This window comes from Chiloscyllium plagiosum, chromosome 4, assembly GCF_004010195.1.
Source record: "Chiloscyllium plagiosum isolate BGI_BamShark_2017 chromosome 4, ASM401019v2, whole genome shotgun sequence".
NCBI lineage: Eukaryota > Metazoa > Chordata > Chondrichthyes > Orectolobiformes > Hemiscylliidae > Chiloscyllium > Chiloscyllium plagiosum.
The window spans coordinates 16,397,934-16,413,248 of NC_057713.1; the positions used below are offsets into that span (position 1 = coordinate 16,397,934).

The 15,315-nt window shown below is 41.1% G+C and overlaps 2 protein-coding genes across 4 annotated transcripts in view; one reads left to right on the forward strand and one right to left on the reverse strand.

Annotated features, from left to right (window-relative positions):
• Positions 1–5,118, forward strand: part of LOC122548878 (microtubule cross-linking factor 1) — a 208,133-nt gene extending 203,015 nt beyond the window's left edge. For 2 of the 3 annotated variants that reach the window (XM_043687776.1, XM_043687777.1), the window contains exon 14: positions 3,240–5,118. In XM_043687776.1, coding sequence (XP_043543711.1) covers positions 3,240–3,473 — 234 coding nt within the window. In that variant the 3' untranslated portion in view covers positions 3,474–5,118. The remainder of the gene's footprint in view (positions 1–3,239) is intronic. The other variant, XM_043687778.1, reaches the window with a different exon arrangement.
• The window catches only part of rab12 (RAB12, member RAS oncogene family), a 376,582-nt gene that overhangs the window by 262,512 nt on the left and 98,755 nt on the right, over positions 1–15,315 (reverse strand). The gene's annotated exons all lie outside the window — the stretch shown is intronic.

Sequence of the window (15,315 nt, forward strand, 5' to 3'; positions counted from 1 at the left end):
CACATCTTTGGACTGTGGGAGGAAACCGGAGCACCCGGAGGAAACCCACGCAGACACGGGGAGAATGTGCAAACTCCACACAGTCAGTCGCCTGAGGCGGGAATTGAACCCGGGTCTCTGGCGCTGTGAGGCAGCAGTGCTAACCACTGTGCCACTGTGCCGCCCACAAACTACAGTGAAACTATAGTATATGTACAACTATGACGCCGAAACCTTTCCTCATGCCCGATAGGTCCATTCCAATTTCCACTTTAGAAATGAAGCTTATCAATAGTTAACTTGGGTTTTAAATACCAGGCCAGAGCCACCAACAGGCCAGAGTGTGAAGCCCCATAAGGATTTGCAATTTTTAGAGTGCGGTATCTGCATTTCAACATGATGTTACATGGCACATTTGATTTAGAAATTGGCTATTATAGCACCGTGTTAACTACTGCATGTCACTCTTGACATCATACAATGAATTTTCCTTTCAAGCCGGATATTAGACTTTCAATGCAGTTGGAATTGAAATGTCAAAACCTATTCTTTATCTCACTTCACGTTCTCTCAAATGTTGCTCCTCAAAAGCTGATCATTTACTGCTTGAAATTTCCTCTTTTTAAACAGGTTGTGCTGATATAAGGAAAGGAGAGAGGGATGAAGAAATTATTTAAACCGATGTGTTAGAAATGAATTAATATCAGCAGCAATATGACCGTTATTCTAAAACGTTTTGCATTTCAGTTTCAGTTGGTTTTCCTGCATCATTGGATGAAAAACATTTTACTTTTTTTCTGGAAAATTGGCATGTTTTGAAATCCTCAATCCCGAAACTGTGGGATTTAAGAGGAGTGTACTTATGTAATATGTTTTAATTAAGATTACCCATGATTCAGCAGCATGTGTTAATCTGATTAGTCAATTAAGATCCTCCCTTTTCTTTTTGTTCAATTCTTTAGCTAAGGATGTGGCACTTCTTAACAAAAAAATGTTTAAACCTCCAAATTTTCTGATCTTTCAGTCCATGCTGTATTTTAAACTCTGATATTGATATCCTAGCTTATCAGTCATCAGCTTCCTCTAGGTCTGATTAGCATTAAAACAAAATACTGCAGGTGCTGTAAATCTGAAACAAACTCAAAGAACAGTGGAGAAACTCAACAGGCCTGGCAGTACCTGTGGAGGGAGAAAAGCAGAGCTAACGTTTTGGGTCTTGTATGAATCTTCTTTAGAGCTCTTCAGATGAAGAGTCATACTGGATTTGAAATGGTAACTCTGTTTCTCTGCTGGACTTGCTGAGTTTCTGCAGGGTTCTTGATGTTTGTTCCTGTTTTGTGTTGGTCACCCTGAGCATTGAGTGATCTATTGCTGTAGCAAGAACTATGGCTGTAGCTGATGGTTATGTCTTTGCTATCTTGCACTCTGACTTCACACTAAACACAAAGAACTTGTTAACTTGTTAAGCCTGTATTTCAGATTTATTTGCTTTATTGTATTTTGTTTTGTTTCTTCTTCCTTAAGTCATTCTGTCTGTTGTATTCACCTTCCAAGCTCCAGATAACAAAGTAGATCTGAAATAATGTGAATGGTACTGGAGAGCCAACCCACTGGAAGGCACCCTCGCTAAGGAACTCCAAAGCATTCCCTCAGCCTTTCCCATACAGCTCTCAATTTAGCATTTAATTATACTGAGTCACCTCTGTTGCTCAATGCTTACATGGTAGAAATGTGAGATGCATTGCCAAGAAGAAACTTTATTTGTGATTCAACCAATATAGCCCATAGATAAGAGTATTGTTTTCTCAGAGTATCTTTCAACAAATTTACTTTGACGCCAAATATTTCCTTGATGTGTTCTTTTAAGTGTTTCACACAAAATATACATCATTTCCGTGAAATGCATTGGGATGCCTTTTCATTCATTCACAGTTATCGCTGGTGATGTCAGCATTTAATGCCCATTCCTAATTGCCCTTGAGCAGGTGGTGGTGACCTGCCTTCTTGTGGTGTAAGGGCATCCTAATTGAGAGAGATGCAGGATTCTGACCTGGCAACAGCAGAGGAATGGTGATATAGCTGCAAGTCAGAATGGTGCATGGCTTGGTGAGCAGTGTGCAGGTGATGGTGTTCCCATGCGCTTGCTATGCTTTTTCCTCTGGATGATAGAAATCACAGGTTTGGAAGGTGCTTACGAAGAAGTGTTTCCGAGTTGTTCCAGTGGATCGTGTAGTGACGAAAAGAGAGAATAAGTGTCACCTTTTATAACAAACAACCAAATCATTTGGATATTTTCAGATTTCATGTACTTGCCCTGTACCAATATTTGGACTTTGTTTTCCTTCTTACTCTCACTGCAGTTTAGTCTCATGGAGAGCCATGCATTTCCTTTCCTAAATAGGTCACCTTCTGTGGTTGAACGTAGAAGACATTAGTACACAACATTTGCACACCTGTGTCTTCTAGCAAAGACTGTTTTAAAGCTGCTCTGTGCTAATTATAGAGCCCTTCAGTCACTGTGTGCTGTTCAGGAAAATGATGCTTCACACTTACCAAGGTTACCTGAAACAAATCCTCTGTCCAGGATACTTCTCCACCTGTCACCTTTCAGGGTACAGAGCAGGTGAGTATTCTGGCTCGCTTATTTCATGAGACTATTTCATGGAAGTCCTCTGTGCTTCAGCCCTCGTTAAAAAAAAGGCATGAAGTTATTGGACACTAGGAACAATTGGTCACATGGACTACTGAAACACAATTCTGTGCAAAACCCTCAGAAAGGAGTGGATCAACTGATTGGTTAAATGTTTCCAACACATTGCGCTGATGTTGCTTTAAGTTTTGGCTTGATTGCAATAAGAGCGATTGAATGAGCAGTTATCATTGAACAAGAGAAGTTTTGATATCCAGTTCCTTGAATGTGAAATGTAATCCTCATTCCCGGTGTCAGAACAATTTTTCATCAATCTTTCATTTATTTGACTAATCAATGGGTATTGTTACCATTACAGGCCCAATGTTAACTCGAGACAAGTTGAGGGTTTTGAATGGTTTTGTAACTGTGCAATGTGGTCCTATTTCAGGAATAATGGCTGATATTAACTAAGATTCCCTTAGCAAATGCTCCTTTCAATATTTCAGTGATAATCCATTGACATGAAAGAGAACGTGCAAGTTAACAGGTTGATAAGATTTCTGATTGTTTTCCCTCCATTGCAAAGTCTTAATCTTGCCTTTTATTCTTTCTGTTTCCGGGTTGTAAGGAGTTACCTCGGTCCTCAGTAGCACCACCACTAGAATCCTGCTTCTCACGCCCTGCCAGGCCAGCTAATCAACGTCCACCATCACGATGGGCTTCACGCTCCCCCTCCGCCTCCCGGTCTTCGTCCTCTGGGGATTTAGCTTGTGCCGGGCAACCCAGAAGCAGTGACGCACATGCAACAGAACCACTCCAACACACTGAGCCACACTGTGACACTGAGCACAAGACCGCATGAGCCATTGGCTCAGCAGCAAAACGCCATCAAAATTAATCATCACGGCAACCCTGCAAAGTGACCGAACCTGGTCAGCAGTTGAAGTTCTAAAGGATTTAACAGGTCAAGAACGGAGGAATAAATGTTGTGTATCAAATCTATAAAACAATGGAAATGTCTATATTGCAAACTGAAACCAGCCAGCACCTATTGGCTCTAAAGGTAGAGATTTCTTTGCCTGCAGGGCAATGATTTTAGGGATCTCTGTTACTTTAGCCATCATGGTGAGTAGTCAGAGTTGTATGAAATGTATGCAGTGAAGATTCAGCAGGATTTCTCCCTCCACCCTCCTATTCTTTCTCGATTTGGAATATTCAGTCAAGATTTATTTCTTCACTGCTGTTTACTAGAAGAGGCCAAGTTAAAATTTTAATCCAGGTGATATGTATCCTAATTGGTTTTCCTGACAGCTGGTGGTTATAGCACTGTGCTCTTTACGGAAGTGAGGAATGCAGGTTTAACACTTAGAGGGCTGCTTGCTAGTCAGATCTGCAATGTTTTGGCCTGTACTTTAGGACCAGATGGCTAGCTACAGGAAGGGTGGGAGAGTGGGGAGAGATGGTGACCCACATGGTCAGCTCCATCCAAAGTTACACCTTCTGTCAGCTGACCACTGAGCGGCCACGCGTAAAACGGTGGCTGTGGAGGTGTCTACAGCTTGAAGGTCACGTCAAGTAGGGGAATTCTTTTCCATCGAAAAATTCCAACAAACACAAAAAAAAGGTCAGAAGCATTATCTACAATAAAATTTGTAACTATGTCAACTGAGTCTTGTAATTCATTGCTTACATTAGTGTCCATACAGCGTGTTACCATACAGCGTTGCACACCCCAGTATGACGGTTATAGTGTCCAGGTATTTACCTGTTAAAAAGTACACCCTATATAACAGGAAGAAGAGAAAGGAATCAGAATCCTGAGAGGTTGAAGGGTTTGGAGCGGTCTCTCAGTAATTTGGACTGGCTTCTTTTACATTGCACTGTATTGTTTTTCATGTAAAATAGTCCTAATATTATTCTTTTATAAAGCATTAATTTTATTCTACATTTGATGCCAGTGAGACTTTGTAAAGTGCTTTATATTGATTGGAGCATTAGTTATATTATTGCAGAGAGTCCACAGTGCACTCGACAAAAACGAGTTGCATGGTACATATTTAGAGACAAGAGAAAGAAGCTATATCAAATAGTTTTTTATTTTCTTTTGCTAGAGCAAAAGGCAGAAAAAGAGGAGAGATACGGACAGTCTTAATAAATTAGATGTATGATGGTACAATACTTGATTTGCATGCCATTGGGTCCATAGCACTTTAGTGCATGTATATAGCTACTGTGCCCCGACATCACTCATAAATATGAGGAACAAAAAGACAATGAAATTGTGAGGTTAAACATGTACTGTATTTTAATTATTGGTGTTTCTTGCATTAAATAGGGAGAAAGCATTTTTAACTAAATTATTGTAACAGTTCAACTGTCTGTGTACAGTATTGATAATTTTTGGAAAATATTGAAATATTGTTCAGACTGAATATTGTCATGGATGTCTTTAGGGTTCACTGTAAGAGATAATGTACCCGTAAAATAAAATGTCCGAATTTCCAACATCTGATGTTGTCTTTCAAGTTCATTTGAAGTGACATGTGAACGGATTTGTTTGTTTAATGTTCAGACCCATCACTATGAGGGTGGGTATGATTAAGATTGCTAGCAGCCATATTAGAATCAATCACATTGGAACAACGACACATTAGCACGGTCAACTGTTAGGAGGTGGTCTGCATTTAGAAGGTTAACCTATGTTACCTCCCAGCTTTTCTGTTCCATTTCAAGACAAAGGAATCAGGGAGGGAATTTAAGGAATTAATTTTATTCATTCATGGGATGTGGGCTTCATTGGCTAATCCAATATTTATTGCCCAATCCTAATTGCCCAGAGGACAGTTAAGAGTCAACCACTTTGCTATGGATTTGGAGTCTCATGTAGGTCAGTCCAGGTAAACGAGGCAGATTTCTTTCCCTAAAGGGCGAACCAGATGTATTTTTTTAAACAATTGATAGTGATCACCATTAGGTCAGCTTTTTATTAAATTCAGATTTCACCTTCTGCACATGTCCCAGAACATTAGTTCTGCATTATAATTCCTGTGACATCAGCACTGGGCCACCAGCTCCCTTCAGCTGAAAGAACAATTCTAACCGTAAACCGGAGCATAAAATGCTCAGTAGCCACAGTTACAGAAAACAAACAATTTTAGGCTGTGGTTAAGGGTAAAGAAGATTAAAGTGGGCAAGAGTGCAAGGAATTTTGAAATGAATTATGAGCAAATGGAAACTCGATGTATATCAGTGTGAATTGGAATGATCAAGTTGGACTTAGGGAGCAGCATCATGTTGGGGCTTGTGGAGTACTGAATGAGTTGGAATTTGGGTCAACATTTAGAAGTCAGAGAAGCATGTGTTGAGGTAATCTGGTCTGGAAGTAACAGTAACATTGATTCAAGGGAATATAAAATGATTCAGCACAAAATGAAGCCATTCGGCCCACTATGCCTGTGTCATCTCTTTGGTAGAGATCAACTAGGAGACAGTGAGGACTGCAGATGCTGGAGATCAGAGTTGAGAGTGTGTTGGAAAAGCATAGCAGGTCAGGCAGCATCCGAGGAGCAGGAAAATTGACTTTTCGGGCCAGAGCCCTCCTTCATTCCTGAAACGTCGATTTTCCTGCTCCTTGACTGCTGCCTGACCTGCAGTGCTTTTTCAACAACACATTCTCAACTCTTTGGTAGAAATATCTAACTAGTCCCAATTTCTCCACTCTTTCACTGTGCCTCTGCAATAATTTCTCTTCAAATATGTTTGTAAGTCCCTTTTGAAAGTTAATGTTTGTTCCTGTTTGTGCAATCCTTTCAGACAGTGTATTCTATATCATCATTATTTGCTGTGATGGGACAGGAAGTGAGAGAAAACTACCAGAGCTGTTCTGACAAAGGGTCACTGGACTCAAAATGGTAACATTATGGTTTTCTCTCTGCAGATGCAGCCAGACCTGCTGAGTTTCTCTCGTACTTTCTATTTTTGTTCCCCAGAATATTAACCTGGGGTTCTAAATTACTGGTCTAAAAACATTGCCCTTCCACCATCGTATTCACCCCGTTGCCTAGGTGGTGAAACTATACTGCACCCCTAAACATTAACTGCTGCTATCGTGTGATATGTGAGTCTTAGCTGTAGAGGTGGAATTATAAATTTGGATCAAACAAGACAACAAGATTGCCAAGGGGAACAATTGTAGAGAGATGGAATAATTGGCAATTTTGCAATATTTTTGGTATGGCAGAGAATATGACAACAGTTTCTTCCCAATTTGGACAGTCTGGTAGCCTACAAGCATCAATGGAGCTGAGGAAAGAACTGGAATTCTATATTGACCTTTCTAACCTTTGATTGAGCTCATATGTTTTTACCACAGATGCATAACATCTGTAAGAAATGAATCTGTATGTTCACCAGCGACCCTCTCAGGAGTTTTGCAGCAGTAATCACAAAACACTGGAGAAATCCCTCAGTGCAGGTTGCGTATTTATGCCAGAACAATGATATACTCATTACATCTATCATCGTGACATGCACAGTCTCTCATGAATGTTAAATGTCTTCCTTACAGAAAGCCAGATTATACCAGTTCTGTAGCCAGCATCTCACAGCAGGTTACATCCTGTCTTTGACGTATTTAACCCTTTCCTGTCATTTCTGATTTCTGCACTCCTTGGTATATCTCATCCCTCTTAGAAAAAATAAGTTAACAATTTCTAATAGCATTCAGTGCTTTTCCATTGTGTTCCCAGCTTAAGAATGCTACATGTCCTTCTCACGGTCACCAGCTGTGACTGAAGCCATTCAGTGCTGACAAGGTAGAGCTGGGTATTGTCAGTAGAGGGAAAATGAATCTATGGCCGTGGAGGATTAAAGAAGGACTAGCAGTGGCCAAGGAAGAAAGATGAATGTACAGGATTAAAAGGAGAAATCTTTGCTGGAAAGACCTCACTATTTTGTGACTAGAACTAACTGGGACTGATACCGTGGAGACAAGTCATAAAAGTAATGGTGAAGGTGGTTAGCATACTCAATTCTGTTTTAAATTTGCAGACAAGAAATAACTAACTGTACTTTGTTGTTGATTCTTCTATCATGTTCAGTGTCACAGTGACACAGGGGAAGGTCATTTCACATGCTGTGTCTCCCTGCTGGATCCCTGCAAGTTCTTCCTACCAAGATGAATCACTTCACACATCTCTGCTTTAAGTTTCATCTGTTACTTCACCATCCTGTCTATATCTTCTTCACATTTTAACACTGTCTTTCTTACAGTTTGCACTGCTTTCATGTCTTGTGTCATCTGAGGTTGAAAATTGTACCCAGTGCATCGAAGTCCAAGTCATAAATGTACAACAAGATAAGCAGTGCCCTTGATACCATGAAAATATCTTGAGTCCATAAGGCAACCGTTCACCACTACTCCATGTGTCTTGTCACATAATCACTGGCAATTCACAAAAACACCTTTTACAAGTCCTCACACACTGTCAACCATATTATCCTGATAAGCTCTATCTGCTAACTCATCAGTAAACTCAAATCAAGTTAATTAAACATGATTCATCCTTAATAAAGTCATTCTGGCTTTTCTCAATTAATCTACACTTGTCCAAGTGACTGTTAGTTTTATTGCAGATTATCATTTCAGAAAGCTTCCCTTCCCTCAAAGTTGACTTGACCATCTTACTGTTGCTGGCTTTATCCTCATATTCTTTATTGAACATTTATGTAACATTTGCCTTTTTATGTCACCACCTACTAAGACAATTGGAATATTATGTTCCATACCTTTCACTCTCTTTCATAGAATCCCTACTGTGTGGAAACAGGCAATTCGGCCCAACAAGTCCACACCGTCCCTCTGAAGAGTATCCCACCCAGACCTATTCCTCTACCTTATTACCTAGCCTATGTATCCCTGAAGACTATGGGCAATTTAGCATGGCCAATTCAACTAACCTACACATCTTTGGACTGTGGGAGGAAATCGGTGCATCTGGAGGAAACCCTCGCAGACTCAGGGAGAATGTGCAAACTCCACACAGACAATTGCCTAAGGGTCGAATTGAGCCCAGGTCCCTAGCACTGTGAGGCAGCTGTGCTAACCACTGAACCACCATGCCACCCCGTTCCTTTGGCATCCTCAGATATGTATCTTATCAGTCCTAGAGATGAAGCAGCTTAGCAAGATCTCATCCAACTCCTCTTTCAATATTGTGTTGGCAGCATCTTCCTTGGTAAAGACAGATCAAAGTTAGTATCCCAGATTTTCCCTCTGTTTACACACAGAAATACAACTTTTTGTCCTTAATTTACCCCTCCCTTCCTCTTAAAAGCCTCCTACTATTTATATCTCTTGTAGAAGTACTGCCTAAGGGTGACACGGTGGCTCAGTGGTTAACACTGTTGCCTCACAGTGGCAGGGAGCCAGGTTCGATTCCAGCCTTGGGGGACTGTGTGTATGGAGTTTGCACATTCGCTCTGTGTCTGTGCGGGTTTTCTCCAGGTACTCTGGATTCCTCCCACAGTCCAAAGATGTGCAGGTTAAATGAATTGACCATGTTAAACTGTCCATAGTATCCAGGGATGTGCAGTCTAGGTAGGTTAGCCATGGTAAAAACCCCATGGGGGGGGGGGGTGATTCTGTGTGGGATGCTCTCAGAGGATCAGTGCAGACTCAATAGGCCAAGTAGCCCCTTTCTCCAAAGTAGGGATTCTAAAACTTTTATGGTAGCTGGCAGTCTGTAATCATACCATCTCTCTGAGTATTGCTAAGAAATGAGACATACTGTTGAAGCTCTCTCTCTCTCTTGCACTGGGAAGTCTTGAAATGTTTATGAAACTGTCGAATATCCATTCAAACATCACTTGAAAAATGTTAGTGCTCATAAAATGGTCAAAATTCATCTATTCAAAAACCATACCAAATAAGCAATCCTCTCAGCAGCTCATAAAACAGACAGCCAAACAATGCTTACAGTATTCCTGATGGCGATGTAAACTGCTCCAGTAATGATGAATGCATGAACATTATTTGGACCTCAGCCAAGCATCCATCATAGGATCTGATCTCACAGTTTGTTTAATTAAGGGTATAGAGCTGAACACTATAAATCTTTGAACCCTCCTGAATAGATTATCGTTTATCAGATTGTTTCAGAGGCTAACCAAATGGTTGTCAGCCACATTTTGAGCTAGATAGCCATCTGTTCAACCTGTTTTTAAAAATGTCACATATTCAAATCTAGAACCTATACTGGCACAATGTTTACACTGAAACCCTACTATGAACACTTGGCTGAGCTCCAACCAATCTACCACCCCTTTCATGGATTCAACTCTGCAGGAGGTGATTACAGAGCTGCCAAAGGCATATTGGGATTTGACTGAGTGAAAATGTTATGTCCTGTTAGAAGGATTATGTTTCTGTGAAATAGTTTTGAAAGCTTGTTTGTTTAATTTGATAGTACTATCAATACTTGAGCCATGTTTTCTGGAGGACTTGGAATAAGTGTTTGTTTTTCTGACAGTTTTATGAGCATTTCAAAGACTTCCCAGTGTTATAACACACCTCATGAATTCTCTCCATGGTGGATAATCAGAGTGCTTCAGTGGTTCAACTGATGTCTTGATTTTAAATCACTTTAAATCATTGGACAGAATCCAAACGCCATATTCATGTCTCATATTCAATGTTGAGTTCATAGGGAATAGAAATGAGTAATCCAGGGTCCCAGGTAATGCTTCTGGAACCAAGGTTTGAACCACACCACAGCATGGTGTGGTTCATTTGAGTAGGAGCAGCGGCCGAGTAAAGGCGAACCCGGGAGACTACAGCTAAGGTAAAACAGTTTGTTTCAAAATTACTTATCTGTAGCGGGCAGCGGTGTTTGCCACCGTGCCGCCCACTAATCATTGGACAGAATCCAAACGCCATATTCATGTCTCATATTCAATGTTGAGTTCATAGGGAATAGAAATGAGTAATCCAGGGTCCCAGGTAATGCTTCTGGAACCAAGGTTTGAATCACACCACGGCATGGTGATTTTTAAAATGTATTCATGAAATGTGGGCATCGTGGGCAAGGTCAGCATTTATTGCCCACCCCTAATTGCCCAGAGGACAGTTAAGAGTCAACCACATTGCTATGGATCAGGAATCACGTGTAGGCCAGACCAGGTAAGGACAGTAGTTTCCTTCCTAAAAGACATTAGTGAACCAGATAGATTATTTTCCACAATCAATAACAGTTTCATAGTCACCATTAGACTCTTAATTCCAGATTCTTATTAAATTCAAATTCCACATCATTCATGGCAGAATTTGAACCCAGGTCCCTGGAACATTACCTATGTCTCTGGATTAACATAAAACAAAATGGGAGACCCATTGTTTCTGCCTGTTCCTGTCCCACAGAACTTATTTCTTCATACCTTGACTATACCCTTTCTCCCCTTGTCCAGTGCGTCCCCACTTACATCTGCGATTATCCTGATGCTTTACATCAGTTTCAGATTTTCTAGTTTGCAGCCTCCAGCCTCCTCCTCTTCACTGCAAGTGTGCAATCCCTTTACATGTCCTTCCCCAATGAGGACAGTCTCAGGGCTCCCAGCTTCATCCTCAGAAAAAGGCTTGAAGCATACCCATCTCCCACCATTCCCCTCTGCCTGGCTGAGTTCATCCTCACGCTGAACAACTTCTCCTTTAACTCCTCTCACTTTCTTCAGATCAAAGGTGTGGCCATGGATACCCACATGGACCTCAGTTACACGTCTCTTTTTCGGGTACATGCTCCAATCCTATTCAGTTCTCTCCCCATAACTCTTTCTCTGCTATGTCAGTGACATCTCGATGCTGCTTCCCTCTCTTGTTCAGAACTGGAAAAATGTATAATTTTTACTTCCAATTCCACCCCATTCTCACCTTCACCTGGTTCATCTCTGACTCCTCCCTTACCTTCCTTGACATTGCTGTTTCCATTTCTGGGGATAGGTTGGCCACCAGTATACACTACAAACCCAACTCCTACAGTTACCTCGACTATACATCCTCACACCCTGCTTCGTGGAAGGACTTCATTTCATTCTCCCAGTTTCCCTGTTGCATCTATTCTGACAATGTCACCTTCTGTGGGGATCCTCAGAAATGTCTACTTTTTTCCTCAATCGAGGATTCGTTGCACTATGGTTGACAGGGCCCTGAGATGTGTTCAAACCATCTCCTGTAATTATACCCTCACCCCTTCCTTTTTTCGAGCAACAATGATTTGGAGCCTCTGGTCCTCACTTATCACCCCACCAACCTCTGCATTCAAAGGATTGTAAACCACCATTTCCGTCACCTTCAGCAAGATGCCATGAGCAGACACATATTCTCCTCCCCAGCCTTGTCAGCCTTCCACAGGAACCGGTCCCTCTGGGCGACCCTAGACCACTCCTCCTCCACTTCCTGTACCACCCTGTACTGGCACAGTACCTTCCCATGCAATCGCAGGAGGTGTAACTTCTGCCCATTTACTTCCTCCCTCCTCAGTACCCAAGGCCCTAGACACATCTTCCACCTGCCCTTCACTCAATCCAGTCCACTGTATTCAATGTTCACAATGTGGTCTCCTGTACGCTGGGGAGATGAAACACAGACAGGGTGACTGCTTTGTAGAGGACCGACATCCTGTCTATTTCAACACACCACTGTGTTCCCACAGCAACATTGCTGTCACAGGCCTGCTGCAGTGTTCCAGTGAATCTCAGCAAATGCTTAAAGAACAACATCTAATTTTCCAATTGGGGACCCTGCATTCCTAGGACTCAATATTGAGTTAAATAACTTTAGCACCTGATTCTATCCTTCCATGCTCACCACACACACACGGTCCTGATAAGACATGGGTTACTTTTAGCCCATTTTCTCCTACTGTTAGCTCTTATTACCATTTACTCAGCTTTTCTTCTGTCCTGACCTACTATCCATAATGTCCTTGTTTACCTCCACCTTTCATACATCTCTCCGTCTCTCTGGGCTCCATCTCCACCTACCCATTCAGGATAATAGCTGAGCAATAATCCCATCAGGCCATTACCTACCAAAGCAAAAGTAAAACTTAAAAACAATGCCTCTATCTCTAGCTATGAGTGTTTCTCTAAGCCTAATTAACTCCCTCCTGACCTTCTAACTTTTATTTATCTCGTTCAGTCATAAACACTGCTAATGCGCAGTCAGCTCTGCTTTAATGCGGTAGTTCTGTTCTCATGCAATCTCATGTTACAAGAAATTTGTGTAAAGCAGCACCATTTAAACTAATGGGGCCAGTATCGGCGAAACCAATACACACTTTAAAACTGTATTTTAGAAATAGTGTCCCCCATCCATCAATCACGTCATGGTGAATTTGCGTTAACGAAATGCATTTTATAGCAAAACAACCTGTATACACAAACCCATTATTTCTAAAACTAAGCCTTAAAAGTTGTTTTAATACAAATCACCATTGCTGCAGAAATACCCACAAGTTAATTGCTAACTCCATACACTCAGAGAAAACCATGTCTCTCACTAATCCAGAATCCAAGAACCCAAACTTGCAATAAATTATACTAAACATTTACATAAACACATGATTTACATCATACATACATCCCAGTGAAGAATGAAAGTGCATCTCTTGATAAAGCATCTGCAGTGACATTTTCTCTCCCAGGCACGAGTGAGTTTTAAATTACAAAGTTGCGGAATTAAACCCTATTGAATTAATCATAAGTTCTTGTCCAGTAATGTTTCTAAGAAAGTCAAAATATTGTTGTCTGCCTAAATAACGGTTTATTCCATGTTGTTGCTAATGTGGATTTCAAAATGACACAGATCTAGCAAAAGACTCGATGTCTTTCTTTTTCAACTTTTGAATATTTTTATTTTGTGCAGTCAGTTTCTTCAATAAAAAGCTGACAGGCTATTCAATGATCATCTCGTCATCTTGCAGTAAATCAGCCTCACACCAATATAGCAGGTATTGACAGTCAGTTTGATGGCTTCATATAATTCAGTGCAGCTAAAACGGGTGCCATTGTCAATACCACTTCCAAATTTTCAAAGGCAAACTGACAGTCTTTCATCCGTTCAAATATTCTGCCTTTTATTTCAACAATTTGTTAAGGATGCAATGACAGTGCTGAAGTTCAGAACCATTTTGTGCTGAACTCACCCAAGACAACATAATGTAAAGTTTCACATTTCATCTTAGGCACGGTAAAGTCAAAAATAGCTTGTAATTTTGCTTCTCTGAGTGCAACCTGTCCCACAGTTTGGCACAAGTAAGTCACATTGACACTGGAAAGTTCATTCAAATTGGCTTTTTATGGCTGATCAATCAGTTTATTCACATGATGCAAATGTGCTGCCTAGGTTAGGCTAAAAACAATTGAGTTGTCAATATAACTGATATAATTATACACTCTATCAATTACTTCATTGGTTAACAAGTGAAACATTGCTGGTGCATTTTCATTCAAAATGTTATGACTTTACACTGAATCTGGAGGGACGATAGTTGGGAGGATGGGTTATGGTAACAGGGTGCCTTGATGAGTCCTTCAGAGAAAACTAGAAGCACAGGGAAGATTTACACTTATCAAGTTGAGAGTCAAACATAGCACAGCAGCAAGAAAGCAGAAATGTTGAGAAGCTTCGAGGAGTTGGGGATTAAGAGATCTGCTGTCCAGTATAAAAATGATCTGATTGTTATTTATTTCCATTGATTTGCCCTCCTGTGGGCAGTCCTGTCCTGGTGCCTGCTTTAAGTTTCATGCATCATCATTCATCCTGCTCACATGTAATTTCTGGATTGTCTCTGATCTTTGGGGCATCTTGTTAATTTTAAACATGTCAAACATCAGAACACACTCTGGCACCCCTAAAAACATTTATATATTTCCAGAATGTGATCTCTATGGACTTCAGTAAGGCATTCAACAAGGTTCACCATGGGTCACCAAGGTTAGATCTCATGGAATAAAGGGAGAACTAGCCATTTGGATACAGAACTAGCTCAAAGGTAGAAGTGGTGGTGGAGGGTTGTTTTTCAGCCTGGAGGCCTGTGACCAGTGGAGTGCCGCAAGGATCAGTGCTGGTCCACTACTTTTCATCATTTACGTAAATGATTTGGATGTGAACATCGGAGGTATAGTTAGTGAGTTTGCAGGTGACACCAAAATTGGAGGTGGAGTGGACAGCGAAGAAGGTTACCTCAGGTTACAATGGGATCTTGATCAGATGGGCCAATGGGCTGAGAAGTGGCAGATGAAGTTTAATTTAGATAAATGTGAGGTGCTGCATTTTGGGAAAGCAAATCTTAGCAGGACTTATACACTTAATGGTAAGGTCCTCGGGAGTGTTGCTGAACAAAGAGACCTTGGAGCACAGGTGATTAGCTCCTTGAAAGTGGAGTCGCAGGTAGATAGGATAGTGAAGAAGGCATTTGGTATGCTTTCCTTTATTAGTCAGAGTGTTGATTACAGGAGTTGGGAGGTCATGTTGCGGTTGTACAGGATGCTGGTTAGGTCACTTTTGGAATATTGCCTGCAATTCTGGTCTCATTCCTATTGGAAGATGTGAAACTTGTCTTCAGAAACGATTTACAAAGATGTTGCCAGGGTTGGAGGATTTGAGCTAAAGGGAGAGGCTGAATAGGCTGGGGTTGTTTTCCCTGGAG